Source organism: Drosophila biarmipes, chromosome 2R, assembly GCF_025231255.1.
Source record: "Drosophila biarmipes strain raj3 chromosome 2R, RU_DBia_V1.1, whole genome shotgun sequence".
NCBI classification, from domain to species: domain Eukaryota; kingdom Metazoa; phylum Arthropoda; class Insecta; order Diptera; family Drosophilidae; genus Drosophila; species Drosophila biarmipes.
Window position 1 is genome coordinate 19254541 of NC_066615.1, and position 27636 is coordinate 19282176.

Sequence of the window (27636 nt, forward strand, 5' to 3'; positions counted from 1 at the left end):
TTTAAATACACAAACCACTCAAACGTAATTTTAAAAACGTAATTAAATTTTAGTTTTTTCAAAGATGCGGAGAAGACTAAAATAATGCCGGGAAATAAATTCCCAAAAATAACTGAAAATTTAAGATTTTCTTAATATTTTAAATTAAGTCGAAAGTTAGTCAAACAATTGGGAAAAGCCTGATGACGTGAAAATGTGTCACATTAAAATACTAAGATTACTCTTTGCTTAGCAACAGTGGGCGTTATTACTCTTAGAAGAAAGGCGCCAATTCACAATTATAAATTCGTAACATTTTGAAAAAAATGTTCATCAATGTATTCGGCAGTATGATGTAAGGTCACACTGTGCTGAGCATTTTTTCGGATATTTTCGTTTTTAATTTGGGGCGATTTACTAAAACTATAAATTATAAAATATCAAAAATATATTTCAATAAAATAGCGATATTTGATATATAAGATGAAAGACTAATCTCGATATAAATATTTATTTTTATTCAAAAACATCGATATTCTGATAGTTTGGTATATTTTGCACATATCTGCCGCTGTTGGATTTTGATGCGTCCTAACAGAGCTGTTGAAATCTACAGTCACACTTACGTTGTTGCTATCTCCCCTTTACTGACACTTACGTTTGATACGTTTTGAGGAATCACCCATCTGATCGGACGGACTTTGTGTTTAGCGGGTAGATAATATTGTTTGTTTTATATTGCCGTGGAAAACTTTGCGACCCGCGTTGTGTGTACCTTGTGTATCTGCTCTCATCGAATTTCGTGCCGTTTATTAATTGCCCCCTGGAACAGTGTAACTATGTGTTTGCTAGATGCTCAGCAACCGCTTGTAGTCCTACGCCAACCGGTTATTTGTAATTTAAACTCGAACAAAGTGACTATGGCTTTGTCCTTATTCGTGCTGCAAATCCATTGTGCGATTTTAATTGAAATCTTGCTTTGTGGTTGCGGCATCTTGTGACGTCAGCGGACGGAGTGTTTTTGTTTTTCATTCTCTCGCGCCCAAGCAAACAAACACACTGCTGCATACATATGTACCTCACTACATATGTACATGGTGTCGAATGACACTTGATGAATTTGCAAGCCAAGCAACGCATATGCTGGAAGTGGAAATAGGGAATGATGTCACTGGCACACGCCCGGGGAATCCCCCGCCGCCCACCACTCGCCCTGCCCACAAGCTGTTTCGCCGGTCGCGGCCCTTGCTTTTCCACCTCTGTGTACCCTCCACTTGGAAATCAATAGCCCTCCGTCCATTTGCCAATTGGAAGAGGCCTGCGATTGGAGTCGAGGGTTCAGTCTCCACTCTACACTCTCCAGGGTGATCAACAGGCTGTGGAGACTTGTAATTTGCAATCGATTTTCTGGGCCACTGTGCCAAAAGCGGGAGCTTGGCGACAAGTATTTATGGCTAATCTTATCGGATTGCTCACTTAAGTCCCAGATTACAGGTCGATTATCGTCTCGCATCACTTGCCCCCGAACTTTGGACGAATTACTGCTGGCGTTGCGAGTAGAAACGATTTATACTGCACCAAAAAATGATTCTCCATTGGATTTGATTTCTCCAATCAATTACAATAGCTTTTAGGGCCCATAAATAATATATGTAATGAATACCAAAGCACTATATCATACTTTTTATAATTAAACTTTATACCAAGAAACTTCAACCTTGATTCAGGACCTTAGAAAGGAAATCTTTTTAAAATATGAAGTGTATTCCATTTTTGGAATATAATTTTTAGTTCCCAAAGATTACACTTTATATTTATTTTTTAAAAATTAGAATTACACTCCTACACTTTTCCATCTAGCTGTAATGTCATGATGTTTACTACGAATTCCGGTCTATTATAACCAGTTTTTTTTATAATTACCGCACTGTAATAGAGTGTTTCGAACTTCATATGGCGTGCTCTGTATTTTCGCTGAAGGTTGGGGTGGCGTTACTTTTAAATTGCTCCCGTATTCAAAGTCACGGACAGACAAATTGTCACCTCCCCCTCTGAATTCGCCTCCCTCCCGCATTTTGCAAGTGCCAAATTGATTACAATGCACTCTTTGCATTCGAATGTCTGGCAATTCAATTAGCAATCTGAATACTTGGGATACATGTTATAATATATGTTGTGAGAAACCCCATACGACAAGTAATAGGAACTCTTATTTGTCACTAATAACTATTCCCTGAACAACATTCGCTTTGTACAAAACTAAACCATGTATTTTAATTAGTACTCTTTTTTATCGCTAACAGCAAGCATAAACAAACGGCTCGAACCTATGACTCACTGTGCTTATCAGCCAGCGGGTTTTCAGAATAGTTCGGAGCACCCATGTGGATATGGTTTATGGTCTGGCTTTCCAGTAAACCCGGGCCAGTTCACGGGGATCGACGCATAGGCAATTCGCTCTCGGCAGTCCGCTGACCTCTCTTTGTGCTTGCTTATTATCTTTTCGTGTTTAAGCACTGAATTAGCTGTCTGAACCGCACTCGTGATAAGATAATATAGAAAATCCCGCCTGTGGCCAAACATATGGCCCTAAAATATATAATTCACCCAATTTTAACTCGATATATGTCCACTTTGCTTGAATAATTTCCGTTGTTCGTTTTGTAAATAGTGAAAAGTTAACGACTCGAACAGTAAAGTCGTGTGTTTAAACAATTTTTCCCGTAGAACCAGTGAGTTTGCTTCGGCTTTTCCTTGCCATAGAGAGAGACACGTTTTTCTCTCTACTGTTTGCCAACTTTTCGCGCACTTTGTTTATTTTGAGAACATTTTTTGCAATTACCCGGAAGAATGCTGGCGTTTTATTACTCATTTTGGATCAAAGATCTCCTGTTCGAATTTTCCATGTTTTTCTGTGCTAATTGCCCTTCTACAATATCCATGAGTCAGGCCCAGGTGTGCACTTGGCCTATATGGGACACCCCAATTAATTGCTGGGCTATTAAATTATGTGTCAGGTGTCGGGTAAATCGATTGCCCCTTTATCGGAAATACATATCACGATTACTGGGCGTACTGATACTTTTCCACATAGCCCATAAAACGTTCTATGGACAAGCTTATTTATTTATTTTTCAACATTCATATATGTAGCTTTTGGTGGAACTTTTGCAAAGACATTACACCCATAAAAGCGACTGAATTACGAGCTATAAATCCCAGAAACTAGACTTTTTCCTGGAAGTAATTGCCTTATAAAGGCATTTTTGTTTGCCCACTTTGACCCATTTATGTGTTTTCACCAAGACGTATATAAAAAATAATATTTTCGAACTTTCGCGATATACAGCCTGCAAATATCTACACAGGCTCGCTGATAAACCAGTAAAATAGCGACGACAACGCAATTTATTGACGCCCTCTCCTTTGTTCATGTATATTACAAGAATTTTAAATGCATTCAAGTAATTTTCACTCTTTGAAATCTTCCAGAGCAACCACACATGGACCAGAGCAGGTAGAACGAGTACAACCGATTCCAGTTCTTATTCCCAGTAGTCGAGGTTCCTCAGCCGCACATTCCTCACATCCGGCGAAATGACGCAGAGCGTTCCGTTGGCACGGTCCATTGGCGGCTACATCTTTGGCCTTCTCCAGGCCTGCATTCGTTTTGTGTTCCGGCTGGTCTATGGCCCCAAGGGCGAGACTGTGCCCCCGATCACAGATCCCATTCTACTGGAGTCAGCTACATCGCTGGCCAGGAAGATCCGCAACCAGGAGGTGAGTGCATCAAGTACTTATTTTAATAAAATATCTAAAAATCTTGAATTCTTTCAGCTGAGTAGTGTCCAGGTTCTGGAGTCCTTCATTCGACGCATCAAAGAGGTGAATCCCATTCTGAACTGTGTGGTGGATGAGCGCTATGACCAGGCCTTAAAGGAAGCAGCCGAAGCGGATGCCTTGATCAAATCTGGGCAATACAGCGTGGAGGAGCTGGCCAAGCAAAAACCCTTCCTGGGTGTGCCCATCACCACCAAGGACTGCATATCCGTCAAGGGTGCGTGGCTCTCAATAGCTTCAAAAAGCGACTAGTAATTCAAATTCCATCCTTTCCTTAGGCATGCTCCACACCGCTGGCCTGTATGAGCGTCGGGATGTGCGCGGTGCGCAGGATGCGGATGCCATGGCCCTGATGCGCAAGGCGGGAGCCATCCCCATTGCCCTCACGAATGTCTCCGAGGTGTGCATGTGGTGGGAGAGCAACAACACTGTGCACGGCAGGACGAGGAACGCCTACGACACGAATCGCATTGTGGGCGGCTCCAGCGGCGGCGAGGGCTGCATCCAGTCTGCAGCTGCCTCCGCCTTTGGCCTGGGCTCCGACATTGGCGGCTCCATTCGCATGCCTGCCTTTTTCAACGGCATTTTCGGGCACAAGCCCAGCAAGCTGGTGGTGTCCAATGTGGGTCAGTTCCCAGCGCCCTTCAGTGCAGAGCAGAACTCATTCCTGGGCCTGGGCCCCATGTCGCGATTCGCCGAGGACTTGCGCCCCATGCTGAGGATTATGGCGGGCGAGAAGGCCGCCCTGCTCAACCTGGACGAAGATGTGGACCTGACCAAAATGAAGTTCTTTTACCAGGAGTCTGATGGCGGCGGACGCCTTATTTCCGCCGTTGACCCTGATTTGAGAGAGGTAAAGTGCAATGGTTTGCTAATCATTAAATTACCTGAACCAATAACTCTTCTTTCTATAGGCCATGCAGCGAGTGGTAAAGCATCTGAGCGAGAAGTTTGGCAGTCAGAAAGTGGAGCGCATCCAGCTGCCGCAGTTCCGGCAATCGGCTGCCATCTGGTTTGCCAACATGCGCGACGACAGCGGTCATGGATTCGCATACCAGCTGGGCAACCTGGATCATGATATCAACACATACCTGGAGCTCTTTAAATGGTTCTTTGGTGCCTCCAAGCACACGTTTATTGGACTGTCGACGGCCATCATGGACAGTGCCCAGTGTAAGCATGGTTCGCCCAAGTACGATCACCTGGTGCGCAAGCGGGACGAGCTGAGGGCCGAGCTGCAGCGCCTGCTGGGCGATAACGGAGTGCTGATCTACCCCACGCATCCCACGGTGGCTCCCTATCACAATGAGCCCATCACTCGACCCATAAACTTTGCTTACACGGGCATTGTGAATGTGCTGGGCTTCCCGGCCACCGCCGTGCCGTTGGGCAAACTGGGCAGCGAGGGTCTACCGCTGGGAGTCCAGGTTATCGCCAACTTCAACCAGGATCGACTGTGTTTGGCCGTGGCCGAGGAATTGGAGCGTGCCTTTGGCGGATGGGCAAGGCCCGAAGTTCGGCTTTGAGATCGGTCTCGACAATTTGCATACCTGCGAGTATGCAGCTTAGCTAGCTGTTAGATAGTAGTCGGGTTAGGTGAACCCCTTGGACTTCGCCCATCATCACCCACTACCGTGCAAGAACCCACCCACCCGAGTATTCGCCTGGCGTTAGATGGTATTCCTTGTATGTACTCCAGTGCCTCGTTGTAATATCAATTTTCGATGTGGATTTATCTATATTTGTATGTCTTTTTAACCATAACATAATCAACGATCCGAGCGGATCCGTTCCCGTTTTGCATTTACAATAAATAATTGCAACCTAAGATGCGGTGGTGTTTTGTTTTGTTTAGCAGTCTCAATGGGGCGACAGGCTCCCCATGGCCAAACAAACAGGTCGATTATAATGCTGAATTCGAATCCAGAGAGCTTTGCGAGTAAACAAATCTTTATTTGAAAGACCAAACTTAAAGATATGCCGACGCACCTCCTCCAATGGCGTATTGGTGTTGATTACTTCTTGTTTTTTTTTAAAGTGCCAGGCACTGCTTTTCAAATAAACATACTTATTCGGCAAATGGGAAACTAAACAAACTAAATATCAAGGATATCGTATTCACATATTTCGGGGGCTCCTCTCCGCCTCCGGCAAAGAGTTACATTCGTAATTTGGTCACTTAAATCTAGTTTGGCTGTGGGCGGAAGTTCGCGGAATTCGTGGCATCTCCGCTCCAAGCTCTAGCCCTTGCCGCCCAGCGACAGGATGAGCTTTAGCAGCTCCGTGCGCTTGGCCTTCACGGTGTCGATGTGCAGAGCGGGCAGTCCGTCGATCACCTCGTACCTGTTCAGGTAGTCAGCGATGTGGTCGGTCATGCAGATGACGTGGATGCCGCAGTCGTAGCCATTCGCCTGCTGCAGGCAGCGCATGGGCCGGAACTTGGCCTGGCGTACGCCCAGCAGCTCCTTGATCTTGTTCATCAGCTCCACGGAGTTGCCCGTATTGTTGTTCCCATACGAGTCAAAGTGATAGAAGGTCTTCTCCGGCCGCGAGAAGACCAGCAGCGACCAGTGGGTGCCACCGGCCTCGAAGCTCTCGTTGTCGTTCAGCGCGAAGAAGATGAAGGGCTTGCCCGTGGCCTGGTTCTGGTCGAGGAGCTGCTCCAGCTCCTGGTCGTCCATGTACTTCATGCACTGGGTGACCTCGGGGGCGATGAAGTGCAGGTCCGAGTTCGTCTTGTACTTCATGTGCGACAGGTACTCGTAGTAGAAGCTCAGGATCTGGTCGTTCAGCCAGTGCGGTCCATGGAGCAGCTGGACATCGGACATCCGCAGGCAGGAGTCGTGGAAGGTCAGCGAGATGGGGTCCGCCTTGGAGTTGCTGCCCATCTTGCCGTGGTAGTTGTTGTTGAACCTCGAGCGCCGAGGATTCGGATTCGGATTTTGGTTCTGGTTCTGGTTCTGGCGTGTATGTTGCCTGAAACGGGAGAAAAAACGTAGTGCGGGGCTTTAGAGCGTGTACATTTGATGCGAGATTTGTGTGAATCCGGCTGGTGACTGTCACCTTTGAATTTTCCTGTCTTGGGGCAGCATTTTAACGCCTAATCTGCGCGAAAATTCCGCTGAAAAGAACTTTTCCAGTGAAGTAAAGCAACCGTGCGTATCAAAGTCAACGCACGAATGACGTTTTCGCTCTTCTTTTGCTTTCCCTTTCGCTTGCCGGCCGGCATTTGTTGATGTTGTGGTTTCGTAGCTATCAGAAATCGGTCGCCCAAGCAGGCTTTGCAGTGCAAAATAGTTTTATTTAAATCGAAAGTAAACATTTCGCGATTTGTTTTGTTTTCGCCAAGAAACGAAATTTGTTTTTGTCGTTGGCGGCGAATTTGGGTAGCAAAACAAAAGGGAGGCGTAACGGTTTGGGGGACGGGCACACTGGGCGGGGGTGGGCTGTGCGCGGGGGAGGGCCGCTCGATTCACTCACCACGCAAAATGGCTTCCCCTCGATGTCGTGACCACGCTGCTAGTCCTTGTTTTGGACACTCCTCGCGCACTTTCATTTATTTGGCTTTTTGGAGGCAAATAACTTGAATTTACCAACTGATATTTCGAAGAGTTATCAAATTACACAACACTCAGAAATGATTTTTTCCGCTCAAACTTATAATCGTTGCGTCCCCTTTGCTTCTCATTTTCGCCTTGGCGCTGCCAGACTATTAACATACTTAGTCTGGCAGCACCGGGCTATCGATTACAGTGTTGGCTAAGAAGGTCTTTAAAAAATGGTACGTTATTCAAACATTTTTTAAATATTTCAATTAAGAAATTTATTTAACATTCGAATTTGACAACATTTCTTGCAATTAGGCCTAAAATTTTCAGGACCTATGGTAGCATGGTATGGTTTCCTCAACGCTAAAAGTTTTTAAAATCTATTTTGCTCAGCCGGGAACATGCTTATTTTGAAATTTACAGTGGTTTGATGGAGCCATGAATAGGAAAAAAAATTCATTGAGCTTTTGACTTGAAAATTTTTGAAACAGACCAAAAACATTAGAAAACACAAGGGCTTTAAGCAATTGATTTTGTCACAATAAATAATTCTTTTTGCCGCAAGTAATAGTGCAATTAAAGATTGTTTAAATTGAATAACAACATCCAAGTCCAATAAACTTTACTCCAAGTATGAAAAACTTACTTGAACTAAATACTTATATTAATATTTTGAATTACCTTGCCTGAATTAAAAGTAAAAGATCTGCCCGACTCCGTGACAATGCGTATTGCAGCATTGCCGTGACCAGGATTCGAACCTGGGTTACCACGGCCACAACGTGGGGTCCTAACCACTAGACGATCACGGCTACGTCGGGTTGTTGGACGGACCTTTCCAAAAACCGACCTGCTCGCCTAATGGTCAACATTGCTTAAAAAGTAATTGTAATTAACAAAGGTAATTGCAGCTACAAGATCTACATTAAAAACTTTATCAGAGTAATTTCGAAACAAGCTATGTCTTTATCTGAGGGTATTATGACAGATTCTTAAACAAAAATATTGCCAAAAAGTATTTAACTAAAATAAAAAAAATAACCCGGCTCCGTGACAATGTTTGTTTCAACATTGCCGTGACCAGGATTCGAACCTGGGTTACCACGGCCACAACGTGGGGTCCTAACCACTAGACGATCACGGCTACGCCGGGCGATGACGAGCTGCGGCCAAATGACTGTTTTCATCGCCGTGCGCACAAAATCACAACAAAACAAAGTTTGCGCATACTTCATTCCCTTTTACAAAGGCAGGAACAAACTAAAACATAAGTATTTATTAAGATTTTATTGCTATTACTTATTATTTATTTATTCATTAACCTTAAATCTCTCTTTAAAACTTTAAAGTAAATTTCAGTTTACACAACCTTAATTTAATCAACATGATTTGGGTACGCAAAGTTTTAAAATGAATTATAAATACATTTATCATTTGAAGACATAGTGTTTTCTTATTTGTCTTGCTTTACATTTCTAAATTTTGGCAACTAATATTACCATTGTGTGTTAAGTTTAGCAATACATTTTTTGTTTTCTTTTATAGATCATCATTAATATTTTATTTTCGTTGAAAAAATGTGTTTGTATTCCTATTTTTAAATTTAAACAAACTCGATTAAATGCTATAAATGCTGATATATAACCCTATTTTTGGATTCAAACCCATTTTCGTAATACAAATTACTTTTGTGATTTCGGGACTGCCTTTGAGGGTCCTTTTTGGCTGCTGGCGGATGAGCTAGGAGCTGCAGCGGATAAGGCGAGGTTCTCTCGGTCCCGGCGCTGCTTGAGGCGCTCCCGGAACTGAATGCAGAGCGTGTCCAGGGACGTGTTGAGGGCGAAGTTCATGTCCGGCAGTTGGTAGGTGGCCAACAGGAAATTGCAGCGCACCCGCTCGTTGGCGATCTGCCTGATGATCTTCTTCATCTCGTCGGTCTGCAACAGGTTTCTGATAGCCGTTTTCACCTTATCCTTGGAGTCCCCCTCCAATTTGGGTTCCTCGGGTGCTTCGGATGCCTCGGATGCACCACCGCCTTCACCCCCCTCCGCAGCAACCGACTCAAACTGGAGGTCAGGACTGATGCGTCGGGCGCCTTGCAGGCTCTTCCTAGCCCTGTGGCGTCCTGCCTTGCCGGATACATCTGCGCCAGTGCCGGGCGATGTGTTCGTCATGTCAGAGGAGGACGGCGATGTCGAATCCGGTTCCGTTCTGGCGACCTTGGCCATTTTAGGGGTGTGTTCGTTGCTCATCTTAGCTTTTGCGCCGACACTTCTTGGGGGTGTTTCCCGGCGTTTCAGAGGCATTGTGTCGTCAACCTCACTCGAGTCGGAATCTACTTCAATGGTCTTAAAGCTGCTCATGTTTTGTATTGCTCTTGCGAAAAAAACAGCTGGAAAATCTAGTGCTTGCTAACGACCAAAAAGTGTTGCCGAACGAATTGTAGAGCTGGCGCCATCTGTTGTTCGGTTCGTTTTATATCAGCTGCAGCAATTTTCTACCTTACCGTTATTAATTTTTAATTAAATTTAACTTGGAAAGAATTAAAAAACATATTGCTCTTAAACATTAATAGTTTTACAATTAAAATAATATGTTAAACGGGTAGTTTTGCAACACTGTAGCTTACATTTGGTTTCTGGCTGACCCTGGTCAACACCCCGTTGTAGCCGTGATCGTCTAGTGGTTAGGACCCCACGTTGTGGCCGTGGTAACCCAGGTTCGAATCCTGGTCACGGCAGTGTTGAAATAAACATTGTCACGGAGACGGGTTTTTTTTTATTTACAAATCTAATTTAGAGTTATACTAATATCAGAAATATCCATAGGTGGCTATTGTATGAAAAGTACCAGAGTCAAGCTCAAACCACTATCTGCTAACAAATACAGGATTGGGAAAATTCAGCAAAGAAAAATAATTCATTTTTAGGGAAACATTTATATATATTTTATATAGTTTAAGGGAGATAATTAGAAAACACAAGAAAAGCTAATCATTACAACGAATTAAATTAGATTAACTTTAATGAAATCTATAATATAATATATTTTATATAATACATTTTAAAATTAATATGCTACCTCTTTTAATAAAGTTTTACAAAATATTGATTTATGGAAGATTTACTGCAGATCCAAAAGTGAAAGGCACTCGAGACGCCTAGTGAAAGGCATTCAAACAAGAGATTGTCTAACAAGTAACCAGCATTTATTTAGCGATTGCACAGCCCAAACCATTTTTTCTATTAACACGTAACTAATAAAAATATATCAGCATTTTAAGTCGGTGTCAAAGATTTTAAAAGAACTAATAAATATAACAAATCTTTTTTACAATCTACGCTTTTTATAGCCACTACGGATTTTCAAGGTTGCAGCCGAAACTGCTTTTTTACAAACCAGTCATTTGACAGCCAATCAACATCACCCGATGTAGCCGTGATCGTCTAGTGGTTAGGACCCCACGTTGTGGCCGTGGTAACCCAGGTTCGAATCCTGGTCACGGCAATGTTGAAACAAACATTGTCACGGAGTTGGGTTTATTCTTTTTAAATTCAGATATTTATTTTATTTATTTAAACTGTGGATTTGCGGAATCTGTCTTAATATCGCTCAGTATTATTATATCATTAAAACCTTGTTTACTTTTAAGGTATCTCAATAAAGATGTTAATATAGATCTTGCTAGCATTGGCAATTCTTTTTGTTAACCAATGTAGATTAATAGGTGACCAGGTCGGTTTTTGGAAGGCCCCATTTAACAACCCGGCGTAGCCGTGATCGTCTAGTGGTTAGGACCCCACGTTGTGGCCGTGGTAACCCAGGTTCGAATCCTGGTCACGGCAATGCTGCAATACGCATTGTCACGGAGTCGGGTAATCTTTTTTACATTCAACTAGCTGCACAAACCCCTATTTATTATTCCCTTTAATTTGTCAACACATTACTAATAAAAAGAAGCCGATACTTTTTTGCATAATTTGTTTTATAGATTTTTAATTTTGATTATTTACAGTTGCCTCTTCGCATAACATACAGAAGATATAATTATTTAATTATTATAAATTAAACTATTTGCATTACTAAAGCTTATAGGGTTTTTCTGCTGGAAATTGCATCTGGATCTGTGATTTAGTGTTGTTCATCGGTTAGCATAACAAACACGCGCCTGTGCGGAATGTAGTTCCACTTTAGTTGGGGGATGCATAAATAACAAGAAACAAATTGACACAATTTTATATTATTACCTACAAAGATAGCCCTTCTCTACAGCACAGGGTACAAAATAAAACGGTCAGGTGGCTAGAAACTCTCTCCCAACAACACTCCTGCTCACTGCTGGCCATAGAGCAGCTCCGATCCGGGTGGTATGCTACTGGGATCCACATTTACATTAAAGTAGTTGGCTGGGGTGGCGACGGCGGGAAATGCTGGGCCTTGCTGATGTGGTGGTTGCTGCTGCTGCTGCTGCGCATTCTGTTGCAACGTTAGATTGTAGGGATTTTGCACGTACTCCTGATAGATGTCGGCTGCAGGCACACTTCCACTTGTCGGCTCCTGGGCCACATAAACGGGTCCAAAGCTGTGCACAATAGATGCCTGCGGCATTTTGGGGAGCGAGGGGTAAGCATTTCCGGCCAGCAGATGGCTGATTGGCACATTGATGGCAGGATCGCTTGGTTGGGCGAGCAACTGTTGCTGCTGGGCGTGGTACGGTTGGTACTGTTGGAAGAGCGTTTGCTGTTGCTGCTGGTGCTCCAACTGTTCCGCAGTGAGTTCCGGCGACATGGGCACCTCGATAGCGTAGCTATTGTACGTGTTGTTGGTGGTAACGATGTTCGTCTGTTGCACAATTGGAACCGAGGGGATGGCCTCTTGTGAGGTATGTATCGGCGACGAGGTCGTGGCCTGCACAGCAGCTGCAGTGGCCTCATTCACCAGATCCGGCAGCAATGTGCTGGGTTGCACATCCGTTGCAGCTGGCTGCTGTGGTGGAACAATCAGAGGCTGTCAAATAAATGGTAAAATTAATATAGATGCACTTTAAATGAAATGAACTTAAAACCTACCTGAGCGAATACAAAGCTGGGCGGCTGCTGCAGTGCATCTGCCATGGGTGGCTGCAGAATAATACTCCTCCTTGGCGACTCCACGGGAGACCCCAGGGCGGGCGTAACTGCCAGGGGAGTTGGTGCACTCACTACTAACTCGTTAGATACCTGGACTTGGTTGGGTACAATGGCCACTGTCGGCACCTGTTGCTGTGGAGTCGGAACCGCAGCTGCCAAAGGAGCTGGGTTCGTTAAGGTCTGAGCACGCTTGCCTGCAAAATGAAGCATATACATGGTCACCATAACTGTTTAATTTGTATAAAAATAGAAAGACAGAAATCTAAATTGGGAAGTTAAAAGGAAATCGAAAACAGTTTCAATTCTTCTTGCCAAGTCCCTTGAGCACCTTCAGCTTGGATCTGAACTTGGCCCAGGGTTTCTTGCGCTGTTTAGCCGGAAGGGTCTCACTTTTGGCCGTGGCCGAAGGGGTAAACTTGGGACTATAACCGTACAGCGGCATGGTCAAGGACTGTTCGATTGTGGCCAGGGAAGGGCCGTATCTAATTTGCGTAAAGTCCAGCGAGATCGCTGGAGAAATTAAATCTGCTGGTAGGGTTAGAGGTTAGTCGCATTCTGCAACGACCACATCACGTACCTTCATCGTGGAAGAGCTCCTCCTTCAGGTTTGGCAAAAATTCACCGATCCGCCGCCAGGTGAGCTCCCAAAGAGCCTGTTGGAGACTGCCATCCTGATTGTGGAATACTCGCACAGAGTGCATCACCAGCAGCATGTTCTTCAGTATCTCCTGCATCTGTTCCGACAACGTATCCGATCCCACCTTCATGAAGCGTTCTATGTAGTCCAATATATCCAGCCAAAGCTCGTTGAAGGCGGTTCCTAGTTCAATCAGCGTGGTTAGATGTTGCAGGAACACCTTGGACATAATAGTGGCCGTCCGAATGCGCGACTCCTCAAGTAGGGAGGCGTCTAGCTGCCCGGCTGCACTGCTTTCCGGCAGCAGTTCGTTCAGAAGGGGAAACAGAACCTGGTGGAAGCAAGAGCACCACTCCGTTCCGGACAAAGTCTGCAGATCGTGCACCAGCAATGCCCGCTGCTGCAGGCAGGAGATGGCATGGGTGCGCACCTCTCTCCGCCGATCCATAGCTAGCCTGGCGATTCCCTGCAGCAATGGACACCAGCCTGGTGACCACAAAGCTGCCGACTGAGGTACTGTGCATCCCTCCTCCGCCCACCAGCGGAAGATCTGTGCAGTCCGCGTGTACAAGGTATACATCAGGTCTAGCAGCTGAATGGACAACTGTTCGTAACGCTGGGCCAGATCCTCCTGCTCCGCCGCATTTCCCTGTCCCTGGTTGTCGGCCGGTTCGCCGGTCATAAGAGTAAGATTGCTACTCGAGGTGGAGGAAGACATGCCTGGCTTGCGATCGCTGCGCTTCTTAGCACTTCTCTGTTTCGCAGCAGACTCCAGTTTCCTGCGCTGCCGAATTCCTCCATCCCGACAAGCTTCCACAAAGATACGAATGCAGCGGACGCAGGCTTCAAAGTTGTATGGCGTAATATGAGCAACACTTCGTACGATGAAGGCCAGGGAGTCCCAGCACTTGAAAAGGGCAAAGGGCGCGTGATCCAGCAGCTGGCAACTGTAGACAAGCGCATTAACTGGAGGAGAACTCGAGCTTGGGGGAGACTGGGGTCTGCGAAAAAAATAGGTCATATTAGTATTAATAACACTATTTAACAATTCAAATAAAACTCACCTGGATGCAGTAGTCAATTCACTGTCCTTGTTGTTCACAAGAATCCAGTTCTCAGCACTGGGACTGGGCGCAGCAGGTGCTGCAGATGCCTTGGTGAGCTCCGAGTCAGAGGTGTAACCACGCTCCGGTACAGTTAATGCGTCCTCCTCTCCACTTAGAGCCCCATCAGACTTAGCGCTGCCATTGGGCGGCATGGGCAGCTGTGCATCATCGTAGCTGGGCGGGACAGCTCCGGCTCCCACGCACTCAAGCAGATTGAATATGATCTGCCAATCCTGCTCGGAATGGATATTTTGGGCCGAGGTCTTGAGCAGTTCGTAGATACCAATAGAAATCTGTTTCGAGATACGTAGCAGCAGCGCCGGCTTAAGCATCAATAGCATCTTGAGGGACTGCAACACTATCGGACACAGCTCCTCGTTGCGCATCAGATAGATGGCCAGTTTTAGGACCGCTACGATGCAACGGTTGAGCAGGTAATCATAGCCACAAGAGGCACTTCCCATGAGGAGGAGGTACATCTGGTCTCGCACCGCCGGCCACAGTGGGATCATACGATCCCGGTTGTGAACCACAATCTTTACGAGAAACTCCATCCAAAATACAGTTTGATCTTCGGCATAAGGTAGTCCAATCGATTTGTGTCCCTGAGGTGCCTTTAGAAGACCCAAAACACATTTCAGCAACTCCTGCAGCGACTCTGTTTGCACAAACTTTGATTCCTGAAGCATTTGATCCAACTGGCATTCCTTGATGCACTTCCTTCCCAGCTTTATGAAGTCCTGCTCCTCGTATGTGGGCTCTCGTTGACCCTCTGAGCTGATAAAAGAGTAAAGGCTGGAGAACAGACCAGATTCCTGCTTCTCGCGAGGTTTTTCCAGGATCAACATGGCCTTTCCGTTCGCCTCGCAGAAGTCTTCCACTTCGATCAATGATTTCGGGAGCAGCTTAAGTCGGAAAAGCTGGAGATATAGATCCAAAATGTGCTTCCAGCTCTCCCTCAAGCAGTCGCCATAGTCATGAACCAATAAGAATACCGTCCTCATTGCAGCCTGAGCTTTGCCATTCAATCCAAAGTTCACAGCTTGCTGTATTTCATTGTTGGCCGGAGCGGGCTCATGCTGCTCTACGCTGCTCAGCAGCGTTGTGAATTTGCATAGAGTCAAGACGAGTGCATCGAAGTCCGAATGTAGATTGTAGTGCGCCGATATAGCGGCGGATTTGCTGAAACCTGTAATGGTTTTGAAAAGTAAGAAATGAAAGATCAACTACCATGTTTACCCACCTGCAAGAGTTTTTTGGTAGCCCGATTCAGTGCTCTTATCAAACATAAAGCTAAGAGCGCTGAGAGAAGCGCCCCACACAATATTGAAGATCTCAACGTCGTAGGACGCGTCATGTACATAGTGGAAATGGCCATCATGGGTGGCGCCTCGACGAAGCAGTACTTTCCACTGATAGTTCTCACGCACCAAGCCCGTTTGCTCAGCCGGCATAACGATCTCTTCATTCCTAGAATGGAATAATAAAAGTAAATAAGCAGTTGAAGATAAATAATATGAAGCTTACTTAATGGCATTGAAGATTTGGGCCAACATTTCCTGATCGAAATCCTGGCCGCCATTTAGACCACGCAAATTCTTTGTGAAATCCTCAAGTGTCATTGGAACATTCAGACGCTTGGCATTGGAGTTGTGCTGATCCATATTCAACATGATGATAGCATAGGCCAATCGAAAGGCCGCATCTACATTGGCAAAGGGGTCCTTGTTTTGTGTCTTAATTGGGGGATAAATTTATTAATTAATATTATTCAAGCCAATCAATTATTCAATATCCTGGAAGAAATACATACATGCCAATGATCGGAGAAGTGTTCCAGTACCAGGAAGATCAACGGAGCTTCTCCAGGCAATCGGAACGTCTCCAGGTAAAGACGCAGTGCTTGGTCCACCCGAAGTCCTGTGAAATCGAACGAGTCCACAAAATTAATAAGAATCTTGGAGTCAACGTTCTTCTTTTTCGAGATGTATTCGCCAATCATTTTCTTATCTAGCCCGGGGTTCTCGCGAAGGAACAGAGCCACCTGCATGGGATCCAACTCGGCATTGAGAATGCCATGCTCCTGAAGGTATTGGATTCCCTTCTCTGGACGTTGATTGAAACGTTCTGTACCCTGGGACAGCAGGCGCTTTTTCTGCTTTACGTTTGCAAGGTGTTCAGTGGTTATACCCAGTCCATCTCCACCAGATTGCAATCGCAATCGTTGAGAGCTAGCGTTTATGAAACTGGCAATATTCTCAACAGGCTCCTCTTGAGGTCCACCATTGCCCGAATCGATTACTATTCCCTCCAATCCGCTGTTGTGTCGTGAATGGCGACTTCCGCCGGTTGCTGGAGCAGCTTCCGGCAAAGAATCCCTGTTGTTGCTGTTCTTGGCCGCAGCACAATTCCGCTCAATGCTGTCGATCACACTTATGAGCGTATCCATCGAGATTATGTGGGTGCTATAAACCGCATTGGTCGCCGACAATGTGTATTTGCTCAGTAGGTTTGTCAGGTTTTCAAACATATCCGTGCAGTACAAATCGCAATCGTAGTTGATGTACAATTCTGTAACGAAGCCGGGGATGCGCCACAACTGCAAAAGGTTGTCCAGAGCCAGTTCACGCATTTCGTAGGGCGTCTTGGGATTGTCGCTTGCAATGATTTCACTCAGTTTCTTGAGGTAACCTTCCAGCTGGAACTTCAGATGGCCGCGAAGGGATTCGAATAGCAGAAAGCAGAGCTGCAGATCTGCAGCGAAGATGCTAAGGCGCTCAGAGCTGAGGAGCTGAAATAAACAGCAAGAATTAGTACCAGAATAATTAATGCAACAGGGTATGGTCCCTTACCGAAATCAAATTCCTACACAAATCATCCTTTACCAGCTCTAGCAAGCCCTCATACTTTCCAATATTATCGGCTGCAACTTCAAAAGCTACTGTGAGCAGGCTCAGACCCGTGTGCATCATGCTGTCCGAGTTTTGCTTATCCAGCGGGTTGCAGAGTATTATGAGGAAACGGAATAACTCCTGGATGAAGGGCAGGCCGTAGGGCGAGAGAGAAGCGGCATCCTGTTCATTGGATTGTTGGGTGAAACGAACTCCCACCGAATTTATGTACTCGCTGCTGTTGGCCTCGGCCAGGGTGCTGGATCCCTCACCCGCTTCGCCGTTCAACAAAGGCTCCGAATCGGGTGACTCCACCTGAATGGAAGGTGCATCTGGGGTAGAGGTTTCCTCTTCCCCCGAGATCGCAGTTGTAGTTGGTGTCTGCGTGATCTTACCCTGCATGTCCAGAATGTTTCCTGCAGGACTGGCGGGCGTGGTAGCCAGTATGGGAGCCTTCAGATGGCCTGGAACTGCCAGGTTGGCCGACTGCGGCGTCTGTGGAGGTTCCTCGACTGTTGAAGACTTTCTGGGGATAGATGGTGCCGGCGCCACAGCCTTTCGCTTGAGCTTTTCTTGAGTAGCTCCGCTGGCAGCATCTCCAATGGTAAAGCGCTTCTGAAGCATGGTGTCACTTCGCTCCTCGGCGAACTGCGGCAAACGCATGAAAAACAGCAGCACCATGTCCTTTAGCGACTGCTCAGCCGAGCGACGGAGCAGCTCACTAAGCCGGGGCTCAAAGCAGATCTTGAAGCAGCTGAGCATCACCTCGCACATGGACTCATTGCTGACGGCGGCTCCCTCGGGACTCCGGATGAGGGTGTGCAGCACCTCAATCACACGCATAAAGGTGACACTGTCCGAGGACTGATCGGTGCCCATGAAGCGGGCATGTGTCACGGCATCGGCAATGCGCTCCACAATGTCAGCAAGATTTGGAGATGTGGGATCTGTGGATGGGTGCATACTTGAGCAAGTGGAGCGGAATTGTTAGTAAGCTTTACTTACCTATCAGACCGTATGACAAGAATTTGTTAACCGAGGCCAGGGCCAGACTAGTCAACGGACCCGTGGTGTCCGCCGTGCGAATCACCTCCAGAAACGGAGCCAGAAACACCTGCGGCTCGATCAGGCGCAGATCCTCAATGCGATTCAATTCCTGCTTGAGGTCAATGAACAGCTTTAGCAGCGAGTCCTTCTCGTCGTCCTAAATGGAGGATTCGAATCTATAACTTCTCACACCGATTGAGCATTAGAACCACTAGTTACCACGTAGGCGGTGGCATTCCAGCGCGTTCCACGTCGCATGGCCGTCATCAGGGTGGCCATCTCGCCCCGCACCACGTAGATGCCGTTGCCCGGCAGCGCCATTGTGCCCGGGTGCTCCGCTACGGCTCTTCGACGGCAGCTAGTTGGCTTCCAGCGCTAGCGCAGAAAATTTCAGTTTATGTGGGGCAGGGCAGCTCCTCCGCGCCTCACCGTCGACCTTCGCATATGTTTGTGGCCCTCGCCACTTGCCCACTCGCAGTCGCAGTCTCACGCAGCCTCGGACGAATCGGGACACTCTCCCTAGTTACACATGTCGCACTAATCCAGATTTATTCAACTGGTTAGCTGCTAATTTTTGGTGACGTTTACGTGTCGTTTATGTTCTTCTGTGCAGCCCGAATATTTTGCACGAACGTCTTCCAACACCGGCGCGGCTGTGGATCGTTTTGCAGCACTGGCACTGCCGGCCATGCCAACTCGATGCGATGATTTCGAAAGCTCAATTCTATAGTTGATTATAGGATTAAGAGTTTATTTTGTACATTTTGTGGTTTAATTTTACGGTTCTCCGGTCTTCTTTACCTACATTTGTGTAACATAACTCATGTTAACATATTTTAATCATTGAATTACAGTAACTTAGCCCTATTAAAAATGTATTACAGTTAAAAATTAGCAATGAAAAAGATACAGCTTGCAAATCTACGAAAATCTTTAATGTCTTATTGAAAAAAAAGACACGCGCCCATCTCTAGTCGTGAGTGCTGCGCACATCTCTAAGTTACACTGGCGATTTGTTGGTAGTGCGTAGGCGAATTTCTAATTTTTCCACTTTCCTAACAGAAGCGTTCTAAATGCTAAGTGCTCCTGTTTCAGACCACTGCGGACACTTCCACTGAGGCTACCGAGCACGGGGCAGGTGGATTCAAGGCACTCAGCGATACCAAGGCAGGCCACAACCCGAACAATATGGGAAACACGGATTCCAAGTTGAATTTTCGCAAGGCGATAGTGCAGCTGACGCAGAAGAACCAGAAGATCGACCCCAGCGACGAGCAGTTCTGGGACCAGTTCTGGCAGGGTCACCAGACGACGCTGGAGGATGTGTTCGCGCTGGTCACCTCGAGCGAGATCCGCCAGATCCGCAACGAGAACCCGGCCAATCTGGCCACTTTGTGCTACAAGGCGGTGGAGAAGCTCGCCCAGGCGGTGGACAGCAGCTGTCGCACTCAGGCCGAGCAGCAGTGCGTCCTGAACTGTGTCCGCCTGCTGGTCCGATGCCTTCCCTACATCTTCGAGGACGACAAGTGGCGTGACTTTTTCTGGAGCAGCCTGCCCTCGCAGGAGAAGACCATGCCGCTGGCCCAGTCGCTGCTGAATGCCACCTGCGATCTGCTGTTCTGTCCGGACTTCACGGTCACGGCTACGCGGCGTACGGGTCCGGAGAAGGCCGAGGAGCTGGCCAACATTGATAGCTGCGAGTACATTTGGGAGGCAGGCGTGGGTTTTGCCCAATCGCCTCCCCACAACGCCCACATGGAGCGCAGGCGCACGGAGTTGCTGAAACTATTGCTCACCTGCTTCTCAGAGCCCATGTACCGATCCCCGCAGCAGTCCGAGGAGCCCAACAAGTGGATAGCCTACTTCACCTCCGCCGACAATCGGCATGCACTGCCCCTATTCACATCGTTCCTAAACACTGTATGCTCCTACGATCCCGTGGGATTCGGAGTGCCCTACAATCATCTGCTATTTGCGGACACCACAGAGCCTTTGGTGGAAGCGTGCCTGCAACTGCTTATTGTTACCTTGGACCACGACATGGTAGTGCAGCAGCAGCTCACCCAGCCCGGGCAGGCATCCTACGACGAGGGCAATTGCGGCGACAACTTGTTCATTAACTATCTGTCACGAGTTCACCGGGATGAGGACTTCCACTTCGTGCTTAAGGGCATAACCCGGCTGCTGAACAACCCCCTGGTCCAAAATTACTTGCCCAACTCTACGAAGCGGCTCCACTGCCACCAGGAGCTGCTCATTTTGTTCTGGAAGATATGCGACTACAACAAAAAGTTTCTGTACTTTGTGCTGAAAAGCTCCGATGTTCTGGATATCCTAATTCCCATATTGTATCATCTGAACTACTCCCGAGCAGACCAATCGCGTGTGGGATTGATGCACATTGGAGTGTTCATACTGCTGCTTCTATCGGGTAAGTCATTCTTATTCTCATTATTCTCTATTATTCTTATTCTAAACTTATTGATAGGCGAGAGGAACTTTGGAGTGCGCCTAAACAAGGCTTACTCTGCCACCGTGCCGATGGATATACCCGTGTTTACTGGAACCCATGCCGACTTGCTCATCACTGTGTTCCACAAAATCATTGCCACTGGCCATCAGCGACTACAGCCCCTTTTTGATTGCCTGCTGACGATTCTTGTGAATGTTTCGCCTTATCTGAAGACCCTCTCGATGGTGGCCAGTGTCAAGCTGTTGCATCTTCTGGAGGCCTTCAGCACACCGTGGTTTCTGCTATCGGCACCGAGCAATCACCACTTGGTATTTTTCCTGCTGGAGATCTTCAACAACATTATACAGTATCAGTTCGATGGAAACTCGAATCTAGTCTACACCATTATCCGAAAACGTCATGTGTTCCACGCCATGGCGAATCTCCCGACCGACATGGCTGGTATAGCTAAGTGCCTGAGTGGCCGCAAGGCAGGTGGAAAGTTCAATTTGCCGCGCGTACCGCAAAGGAGAACGGCAGCCGTTTCCCAGGAGCTGCCCTCGGCCCATGTACCCGAAGAGTACAATGAAGAAGATGAGGATGAAGACGAGGAGGACACAATTAATGAAGAGCCCAAGGCAGAGGAGGATCTCGAATCGGAGACAGAGTCTCATGAGCGATCTCAGTCGGGGGAACAGCAGCCGGATGTTCTTACGGCCCAACCAGCCGAGCCGGGAACACTGAAAACCTCCCTGCTGGACACCCCGGGCATCAGTCAGATGACGGAGCGGGAGCAGGCACATCCGAATGATAAGGCGCAGGCGGAGGATTCTACGGATATTGTACCATATGAGAGGTCAGCTGCTTCGACACCGACTGGCGATCACAAGTCCACCTCACCCACAGAGCTGTCGCGTTTCTCGGTGGCGCACAGAAGCAGCATTCGTATGGTGCCAGGCGAGGGCGATCGTTGGGCACCAACGCCCGAGTGGATCGTCTCCTGGCGCTCAAAGCTGCCACTGCAGACCATCATGCGACTGCTGCAGGTTCTGGTGCCACAGGTGGAGAAGATCTGCATTGACAAGGGTCTGACCGATGAGTCGGAGATCCTCAAGTTTCTGCAGCACGGAACCTTGGTGGGATTGCTGCCCGTACCGCATCCCATTCTCATCCGGAAGTACCAGGCAAATGCGGGGACCACGGCATGGTTCCGCACCTACATCTGGGGAGTCATCTATCTGCGCAATGTTGACCCTGCTATCTGGTACGATACGGAGGTCAAACTCTTCGAGATTCAGCGGGTGTAGGTCAGTATGTGGAAAGCAAAAAGAAAAACAGCAGCGAAACCGTAGCTCACACGCTTTGGCATTTATTGTAGTTAATTTATTTAGTGCATATTTCATTCCAAAAGTCTTTGTCAATGTATATTGAATTCCCTTTACCATATGTCTGCTTATCGGTTCCCCACGTCTTTCGATTTTGTGTAGAGGCGAACCACCCAAAAATGAGGCTTATCAGTTGTAACGATGTAGCGTGAGTTCCTTTTACCTGATTTGTTATCGGCTTTTAGCATTGATTATTAATTGCTTTTCCTAATTTATTAATTTATAGAGCTCTCCAAAACAACGTAAGCACAAAGTGTTTGTATTTTAGTTGAAGACTAAATTATTAAACAATCATTGTATTTAATTTTTTAATCTGTAACACAAAGTGTTCCTTGTGCCGTATTTTTACATTATTTATTACTTTAATTTAACTTTTTAAATTTCTGTACGCAAAAACCGATAAATTCACTGCTATAATCGTAAGCTTTAGCTTCAGATAATCATTGAACTTAAAATAAACAGAATTCTTTCCACATACCCATGATTCAAGTTGTTGATTTCCGATACAGAACTCCTCCCATTTTCCTAGCTGCTCTAATTGACACCAAATAAGCTTTACTTGCTCTTGTAATAAATAGAACATTTTAGTTGAGTCAAAATCTGCTTTTTAAACATAATTAATTATAGATATTTAATGTTAGAACGGAGGAAGTGTAATAATTTATTGTCTACGTGTGCTTAAAATATATATACAAATTACTAATGATATATAAAGGAATATAAACAAAACCAATGACACCTATACAATTCACTTTATAAAAAATCAATATACGAAATAAATCAGGACCTAAACAAATAATGAATAGAAAAATGCGAATGCGATTTGATGGTGTTTTATTTAAAATAATGGTATAATTTTGAGCCAATTAACAATTTTTAAAACAGGTTTCAAGCCCTAATCGTGGTTTTGCAGGCTGTGATCGTATTGAGCTGAAAGTTCTTTACTTCTTTTTATTTTCCTTCTTTGGGCTTCTTGTTCTTGTTCCTCCTTGAGTTTCATAAAATGCTGATGCCAGTAGAAGTACTTAAGGAAAAACAAAAGAAAGAGCACCCCAGTCGTGATGACGATATTGGTCTCGACGGTCTTTTCATGTTCCTTTTTGATCCTATCAGAAAAATGGCGGGCAGATATTTGAAAGGCGAAGTTCTGAGACTTTGCTATAACCGTGCCGTGACTATGACTCATCCGAGGCAACGGCGGTAGTTGTCAGGACAGCTTCGCACTGGGTTTATCGGTGGCGACAGGTGGAGCAGCCACTGGGATAATGCTGAACTTGATGAAGCTGCTCTTGCTGCGCTTCTGGACTATTCTGCCAATCAACTGTGGCTCCTTAATGGTCTCCTCGATGGCTTTGACTATGCGTTCAGCGCTGCTTTCGTCGGATCCACTGGAATTGCCCTGGATGAGGATGCGCACCTCATGCCGCTTGGCCAGCCACTTGACAATGTTCTTCAGCCTCGAGGAGAGATCATGCTCTGTGATGCGGGCGCCAATGGTCAAGGATTTCTCAGACTTCTTCTCCTTAGCTTTATCCGATGGGGATTTGGACTGATCCGCATCATCCGACAGCATTTCGGCAGCGGTGACTAGTCTGTGAAACATATATTGTAACCATGATAGGCATGACTTTGATTTCGGAAAGGTATACCCACTTGAACATGGCTCTTCCCGTTTTGGCATCCGTTTGCTCCAAGCGCAACAGGTGCAGATCCCGCCTTTTGGCCAGTTTCTGGGCCTCCTCCAAGGTGGTGATGCTCATCGACTGATTCTGCTGGATGAGGGTGATCTTCTGGACAGACGCCTTGGGGCCCCGGGAGTCTCTGGGCTTGGGTGCACCTGGATTTCCACCCATCGGCTTTTGGTTCTGGGCCAGATTCCATTGGATTGACAAGGGTCGCAGGTGTTGCTGCTGGGCGACTGCTGCTGCAGCCTGTTTCATAAAAAGGCTCAAGCGTTGCATGTTTGCTTTATACGTACATATATTACTACACAACACAAAATGGTCAGGAAGTTTAGTTTTTAGACTTTGTTTTTTGTTTTTGTTTTAAACCTTCATTAGCTAACACGGGCCACCGCTTTGCCAACGACGTCCAACCAGTGTTGCCAACTGTATGCAAAGTCAGCTGACTGGGGCTATCGATAACAAAAGCCCGCGATGACTCCGACTATCGAGTTTTAAAAATATGGCGGCATAGAGTATTCAATTCGAAATTCAACAACCGTTCATGATTCATCATCCGAAAATCTGGCTGCTCTAGCTCGCCAAAAAACTATCAGTTTCATTTCATGATAATAGGAATCAAAACTGTCTAAGATTACAAAAAAGTATTCTTGTTGTGTCTTAGTTTAATAAAGAAATTCTCTCAATTTAAAGGTAAGTAATGGCTAATATTTAGGTATTACGAATAATTTCTGCGTTGGCTGTAAGCGCCGTAGTTGCGCCTCCTGTTCGGAGCACGCTGCTCCTCCCTCGCCCGCTCCTCCGCCCGCCAAATGTCTCGAAGATTGTGGCACTCCGGCGAATTATAGTGCTGCTGCTGCAGTGCAGCCATCTCCGGCTGTCGGCACTTCTCGCATTCCTCCCACCGCCTGAACTTGTTCACATTGCGATCGCAAGGATCAGTGGCGAACAGCATGCACTCATCCGCGCAGAAGTTGTGGAACCAGAACTGGCCCGTAATCGTTTGATTCTGGCAACGTGGCTGCGTTGTCTGCAGCATTTGGAAGCAGCGGTTGGACAGCGAGGAGTCCATATCGTCTCCAGGTGGATACATGTTCTGATTGCCGTAATTAGTTTGTGTCCTTTGCCAAGGCTCCCTGGGGGAATCCACTTCTGGGGCATCCAAGCTCGAGCCGTATTTGCTAGTTGGCCGTTGACGCTGCCAGGGAGACCTTTCCACATCCTCCAGACGCGGATCACTGAAGCGTGGTTGGCCAGGCCAAGTGGGTCGCTCTGTCCTGGCGGGGGGACTGTAGCCTCCATCGAAGTTTGACTGCCCAAAGGATGCAGGAACTCTTTCGAAATTCCTCTGACGTTCTGGCATCCTGTTCCCAGCCCAGTTGCTATTGGTCCCCTTTAGATTTCCCACTTCAAAGCCACCAACTGGTCCATTTCGGGGTTCCCCGTACTCTCCAAAGTTCTCTGTCTCTTGCTCAGATGGTGATCCATACACATTTCCTCTAGTGCGTCCATAAGGATCATCCATGTCGGAATTGTAGGATCCCGGTAAATTACCAAGACAAGCTCTGCCGGAGCATTTTCGCGTTTCCTGCAGTTCAACGTAGTGGACACTCTGGCACTCCGCTTCCGCTTGGGGATTGAGGTACTGCCGCTGGCGCATCTCGTAGCCTTCGCCGCAGGTGACGCTGCAGGGACTCCAGCTGCTCCAGAAACCCAATGTGCACTCGGCCGGTCGCTGTTGGCCCGCTTGAAATCCATTCCTCCTGGGATCTGGCTCCAGATCCTCGAACTCCTCTGGTTCCCCCATAGGTCCACTTTGGCCGCACATCTCGCCTTGGCACTCACGCTCCTCATACTGCGGCACATTGCAATTGTAGACCTTGGCAATATCTGGCTGCTTGTAAACCCGCCTTCTGTACTGCATGCCAGCGCCACATTTGGTGGAGCAGTCGCTCCAGCTGGACCAAGGATGGGTGAGGCACTCCCTGGGCACATCCTCACCATTGTTGGCTGTGCACGAGAAATAGGATTCGATTAGTTCAGTTTTCTTGCTAATCAAAGCTGTTCATACAATCCTCATCCTCACATCTCCTTTCATAGATTCGCTGGCGCTTCACTGTCAAAATAGCCATGGGTTTCATGGGAGCCCCGGAATCATCGTAGAAAGGTGATCGCGGATCATTGGGAAAGTCGGAACGCATGCGTCTAATGACATCTGGTGGGACCTGGGGCTGGTCAGGTGACTGTCAAAAAGAAACCAAAAGTTAATGTGCTACCATCAAGAACTATTAGTATCCATCTACCGTATAGGTGGGACCCGCATCTGTGCCCACATCCCATGGATACAGATTGATGACCTTCTCCTCCAGCCAAGTGCAGTTGCGCAGACACAGGTTCAGCCCAGCCACGCCCACTATCCAATCCGGGGAGGGTTCTATCTTGGAGGCAAAGGACACCATGTGGTGCAGGGGATCCACTCTCACCGAGGCCATCGTCTTACTGTTCATGTTGGGATAGGATGGTCCCCGGGCTTTGATAATAGTGCGTATTTTCTGATCCTGTGAAGGATAATATATAAGAGTTATAAGAGTGGTTTTGTTTTAGGAGTAGGTTCTATAGCCACCCGAAAATTAATGCTAAACTCCCTCTCCAAAAGACGGGAACTACAGTGTTCGGCGTACTCCTTCATGGCCAAACTGGCCAGTGCTCCGGACTCCCAGAAGCGATAGTCCGAACTGTGCGCCGCTCCAAGAAGCTCGCAGAAACGTGTCTCCCAACCTCGGGCAGGAAAGAACCTGGGATGCAGATTCCTAGACCAGACGCCCTCGAAAAGAAGCTAAGGGGGCGAGTAACAAAAAGGTAACTGACACTTTGGTAGATCTCTAACTAGCTCACCTCATATCGCGCCTCATCGCAGGCACAGCAGGGGACATCCACCGCCGGAACAGTTGGCTGACTCTCCACATCATCGGTGACCTCCTCGCAGATGCGACGCGTTAGTCCTCCGTCGTCCATGTGCCACACGTCGCGATGCTGCTGAACAGTGGCCCGGATCAGGACGCAGCCACTGCCCGGCTCACTGGGCGCCACCCAGGTCAGGTGCATGTGCATCTTGGGGTTCGTATTGGTGCTCTCCACCATGTTGATGCAGTTGGGGCTGAAGCGGGTCTCGATCAGATCGGCCAGCTCGAAGCGTCCCAAGTCGTCCGTGTAGCTAAAGTCACCATTCTCATTCTCCAGGGCCATGATAAAGCTGATGTAGCGGTGGCCATTGAATGCATTGAGCGAGACTGAGGGAAAATCAGTCTGAGTTCCAGAATACACAAGAAAACCCGAAGCCGGTCCCTTATCGCCGCCCTTGAATCCCAACGAATTCGCAAAGGTCCCAGATAAGCCCCACTTTTGTTTACTAAACAAAAGACATTGCGAAATCTCACAACTAAGCCACGATAGGCCCATCCCATTCATTCAATTCCAACCAAGTTCAAGCGCAAGGCCAATGAACTCGCTCTCACCGTTGTACTCCTGGCCGAGAATGTACGTTTCCGGATTGCCCTTCACGCTTATTACAAAGTTCTCATCCACCGGAGATTTGGGCGAGGCCGTGTTGGCCGGGCGGCGCGTGCAGATCAGGCAGCCGACTCTGCCGATCACCAGCGAGGCCAGCAGAAGAAACTCCACGAGAGGAGCACCACTTGACCACCACATGTGTGCGATTTTGGAGCTTTGTTAACGTATAGAACCATGCGACACGAGCGACTGTTGCAAACTGAGAGGAGATTCCGTTCCGAAGAATTGCTTTGCCAAAAGAAGAGAAGAGAGACTTCAGAGCTGATAAGGCTGGAGTATCATTCTGACCCACTGATACAAATAGAGCTCTTATCAGGCGTCGACGCCGGAAAGCCGGAAAACAAGCGATCTGAACTCTTAAAGACCATAT

General features: G+C 47.0%; 7 protein-coding genes and 5 non-coding genes across 16 annotated transcripts; 5 read left to right on the forward strand and 7 right to left on the reverse strand.

Moving 5' to 3' along the window:
- The first annotated feature begins 576 nt into the window (after positions 1-576).
- Positions 577-5647, forward strand: LOC108022835 (fatty-acid amide hydrolase 2-A). Of its 3 annotated transcripts, none has more exons than XM_017092002.3 (5): positions 577-693; positions 3472-3759; positions 3817-4036; positions 4098-4672; positions 4734-5647. In XM_017092002.3, the coding sequence occupies exons 2-5, from the start codon at positions 3577-3579 to the stop codon at positions 5343-5345; spliced, it is 1590 nt and encodes a 529-aa protein (XP_016947491.1). In that variant the 5' UTR covers positions 577-693; positions 3472-3576; the 3' UTR covers positions 5346-5647. The 3 variants fall into 3 exon arrangements, with proteins under 3 accessions (XP_016947491.1, XP_016947494.1, XP_016947492.1); XM_017092005.3 differs by having other exon boundaries at positions 652-812; XM_017092003.3 differs by lacking the exon at positions 577-693 and adding an exon at positions 2416-2711.
- A 104-nt stretch (positions 5648-5751) lies between these two features.
- LOC108022836 (sentrin-specific protease 8) lies at positions 5752-7530 on the reverse strand. 2 transcript variants are annotated; one of them, XM_017092007.3, is made up of 2 exons: positions 7300-7530; positions 5752-6795 (listed from the first exon to the last, which is right to left on the reverse strand). In XM_017092007.3, exon 2 carries the CDS (start codon positions 6705-6707, stop codon positions 6060-6062), a length of 648 nt encoding a protein of 215 aa, XP_016947496.1. In that variant the 5' UTR covers positions 6708-6795; positions 7300-7530; the 3' UTR covers positions 5752-6059. The 2 variants fall into 2 exon arrangements, with proteins under 2 accessions (XP_016947496.1, XP_016947495.1); XM_017092006.3 differs by lacking the exon at positions 7300-7530 and adding an exon at positions 6883-7039.
- Positions 7531-8107: 577 nt separating this feature from the next.
- Trnah-gug (transfer RNA histidin (anticodon GUG)) lies at positions 8108-8179 on the reverse strand. Its single transcript has one exon. It is a non-coding gene; the product is annotated as a tRNA-His (tRNA).
- A 260-nt stretch (positions 8180-8439) lies between these two features.
- Trnah-gug (transfer RNA histidin (anticodon GUG)) lies at positions 8440-8511 on the reverse strand. The gene has a single exon. It is a non-coding gene; the product is annotated as a tRNA-His (tRNA).
- Positions 8512-8679: 168 nt separating this feature from the next.
- Positions 8680-9754, reverse strand: LOC108022220 (uncharacterized). Its single transcript, XM_017091074.3, has one exon. The coding sequence runs from the start codon at positions 9728-9730 to the stop codon at positions 9050-9052; it is 681 nt and encodes a 226-aa protein (XP_016946563.1). The 5' UTR covers positions 9731-9754; the 3' UTR covers positions 8680-9049.
- Positions 9755-10035: 281 nt separating this feature from the next.
- Trnah-gug (transfer RNA histidin (anticodon GUG)) lies at positions 10036-10107 on the forward strand. Its single transcript has one exon. It is a non-coding gene; the product is annotated as a tRNA-His (tRNA).
- A 695-nt stretch (positions 10108-10802) lies between these two features.
- On the forward strand, positions 10803-10874 carry Trnah-gug (transfer RNA histidin (anticodon GUG)). Its single transcript has one exon. It is a non-coding gene; the product is annotated as a tRNA-His (tRNA).
- A 266-nt stretch (positions 10875-11140) lies between these two features.
- Positions 11141-11212, forward strand: Trnah-gug (transfer RNA histidin (anticodon GUG)). Its single transcript has one exon. It is a non-coding gene; the product is annotated as a tRNA-His (tRNA).
- Positions 11213-11346: 134 nt separating this feature from the next.
- On the reverse strand, positions 11347-18842 carry LOC108022696 (Golgi-specific brefeldin A-resistance guanine nucleotide exchange factor 1). 2 transcript variants are annotated; one of them, XM_017091769.3, is made up of 10 exons: positions 18397-18841; positions 18136-18334; positions 17092-18077; positions 16053-17030; positions 15767-15975; positions 15483-15709; positions 14198-15428; positions 13074-14134; positions 12437-12690; positions 11347-12374 (listed from the first exon to the last, which is right to left on the reverse strand). In XM_017091769.3, the coding sequence occupies exons 1-10, from the start codon at positions 18496-18498 to the stop codon at positions 11700-11702; spliced, it is 5922 nt and encodes a 1973-aa protein (XP_016947258.1). In that variant the 5' UTR covers positions 18499-18841; the 3' UTR covers positions 11347-11699. The 2 variants fall into 2 exon arrangements, with proteins under 2 accessions (XP_016947258.1, XP_016947259.1); XM_017091770.3 differs by lacking the exons at positions 11347-12374; positions 12437-12690 and adding an exon at positions 12699-13021 and having other exon boundaries at positions 18397-18842.
- A 326-nt stretch (positions 18843-19168) lies between these two features.
- On the forward strand, positions 19169-22836 carry LOC108022860 (protein HID1). Its single transcript, XM_017092036.3, has 3 exons — positions 19169-19199; positions 19273-20608; positions 20666-22836. The coding sequence occupies exons 2-3, from the start codon at positions 19366-19368 to the stop codon at positions 21934-21936; spliced, it is 2514 nt and encodes an 837-aa protein (XP_016947525.1). The 5' UTR covers positions 19169-19199; positions 19273-19365; the 3' UTR covers positions 21937-22836.
- On the reverse strand, positions 22832-24113 carry LOC108022861 (translation initiation factor IF-3). The gene is made up of 2 exons (XM_017092037.3): positions 23668-24113; positions 22832-23606 (listed from the first exon to the last, which is right to left on the reverse strand). Exons 1-2 carry the CDS (start codon positions 23973-23975, stop codon positions 23222-23224), a joined length of 693 nt encoding a protein of 230 aa, XP_016947526.1. The 5' UTR covers positions 23976-24113; the 3' UTR covers positions 22832-23221.
- A 240-nt stretch (positions 24114-24353) lies between these two features.
- On the reverse strand, positions 24354-27446 carry LOC108023103 (spondin-1). Its single transcript, XM_017092368.3, has 6 exons — positions 27212-27446; positions 26592-26986; positions 26320-26532; positions 26000-26254; positions 25768-25939; positions 24354-25706 (listed from the first exon to the last, which is right to left on the reverse strand). Exons 1-6 carry the CDS (start codon positions 27402-27404, stop codon positions 24415-24417), a joined length of 2520 nt encoding a protein of 839 aa, XP_016947857.1. The 5' UTR covers positions 27405-27446; the 3' UTR covers positions 24354-24414.
- Positions 27447-27636: the final 190 nt, after the last annotated feature.

Coding starts and splice junctions, on each gene's coding strand:
- LOC108022835 (XM_017092002.3), top strand. CDS start 3,577: ATGACGCAGAGCGTTCCGTTGGCACGGTCCATTGGCGGCTACATCTTT. Junction 4,037..4,097: donor GGACTGCATATCCGTCAAGG/GTGCGTGGCTCT, acceptor TCCTTTCCTTAG/GCATGCTCCACACCGCTGGC. Junction 4,673..4,733: donor TTGACCCTGATTTGAGAGAG/GTAAAGTGCAAT, acceptor TTCTTTCTATAG/GCCATGCAGCGAGTGGTAAA.
- LOC108022836 (XM_017092006.3), bottom strand. CDS start 6,911: ATGCTGCCCCAAGACAGGAAAATTCAAAG. Junction 6,796..6,882: donor CAAGACAGGAAAATTCAAAG/GTGACAGTCACC, acceptor CTCCCGTTTCAG/GCAACATACACGCCAGAACC.
- LOC108022220 (XM_017091074.3), bottom strand. CDS start 9,730: ATGAGCAGCTTTAAGACCATTGAAGTAGATTCCGACTCGAGTGAGGTT.
- LOC108022696 (XM_017091769.3), bottom strand. CDS start 18,498: ATGGCGCTGCCGGGCAACGGCATCTACGTGGTGCGGGGCGAGATGGCC. Junction 18,078..18,135: donor CTTGTCATACGGTCTGATAG/GTAAGTAAAGCT, acceptor ACCCATCCACAG/ATCCCACATCTCCAAATCTT. Junction 15,710..15,766: donor CAAATCTTCAATGCCATTAA/GTAAGCTTCATA, acceptor ATTCCATTCTAG/GAATGAAGAGATCGTTATGC.
- LOC108022860 (XM_017092036.3), top strand. CDS start 19,366: ATGGGAAACACGGATTCCAAGTTGAATTTTCGCAAGGCGATAGTGCAG. Junction 20,609..20,665: donor CATACTGCTGCTTCTATCGG/GTAAGTCATTCT, acceptor ACTTATTGATAG/GCGAGAGGAACTTTGGAGTG.
- LOC108022861 (XM_017092037.3), bottom strand. CDS start 23,975: ATGCAACGCTTGAGCCTTTTTATGAAACAGGCTGCAGCAGCAGTCGCC. Junction 23,607..23,667: donor ACGGGAAGAGCCATGTTCAA/GTGGGTATACCT, acceptor TATGTTTCACAG/ACTAGTCACCGCTGCCGAAA.
- LOC108023103 (XM_017092368.3), bottom strand. CDS start 27,404: ATGTGGTGGTCAAGTGGTGCTCCTCTCGTGGAGTTTCTTCTGCTGGCC. Junction 26,987..27,211: donor TCTCGGCCAGGAGTACAACG/GTGAGAGCGAGT, acceptor ATTTTCCCTCAG/TCTCGCTCAATGCATTCAAT. Junction 26,255..26,319: donor AGTTTAGCATTAATTTTCGG/GTGGCTATAGAA, acceptor TATCCTTCACAG/GATCAGAAAATACGCACTAT.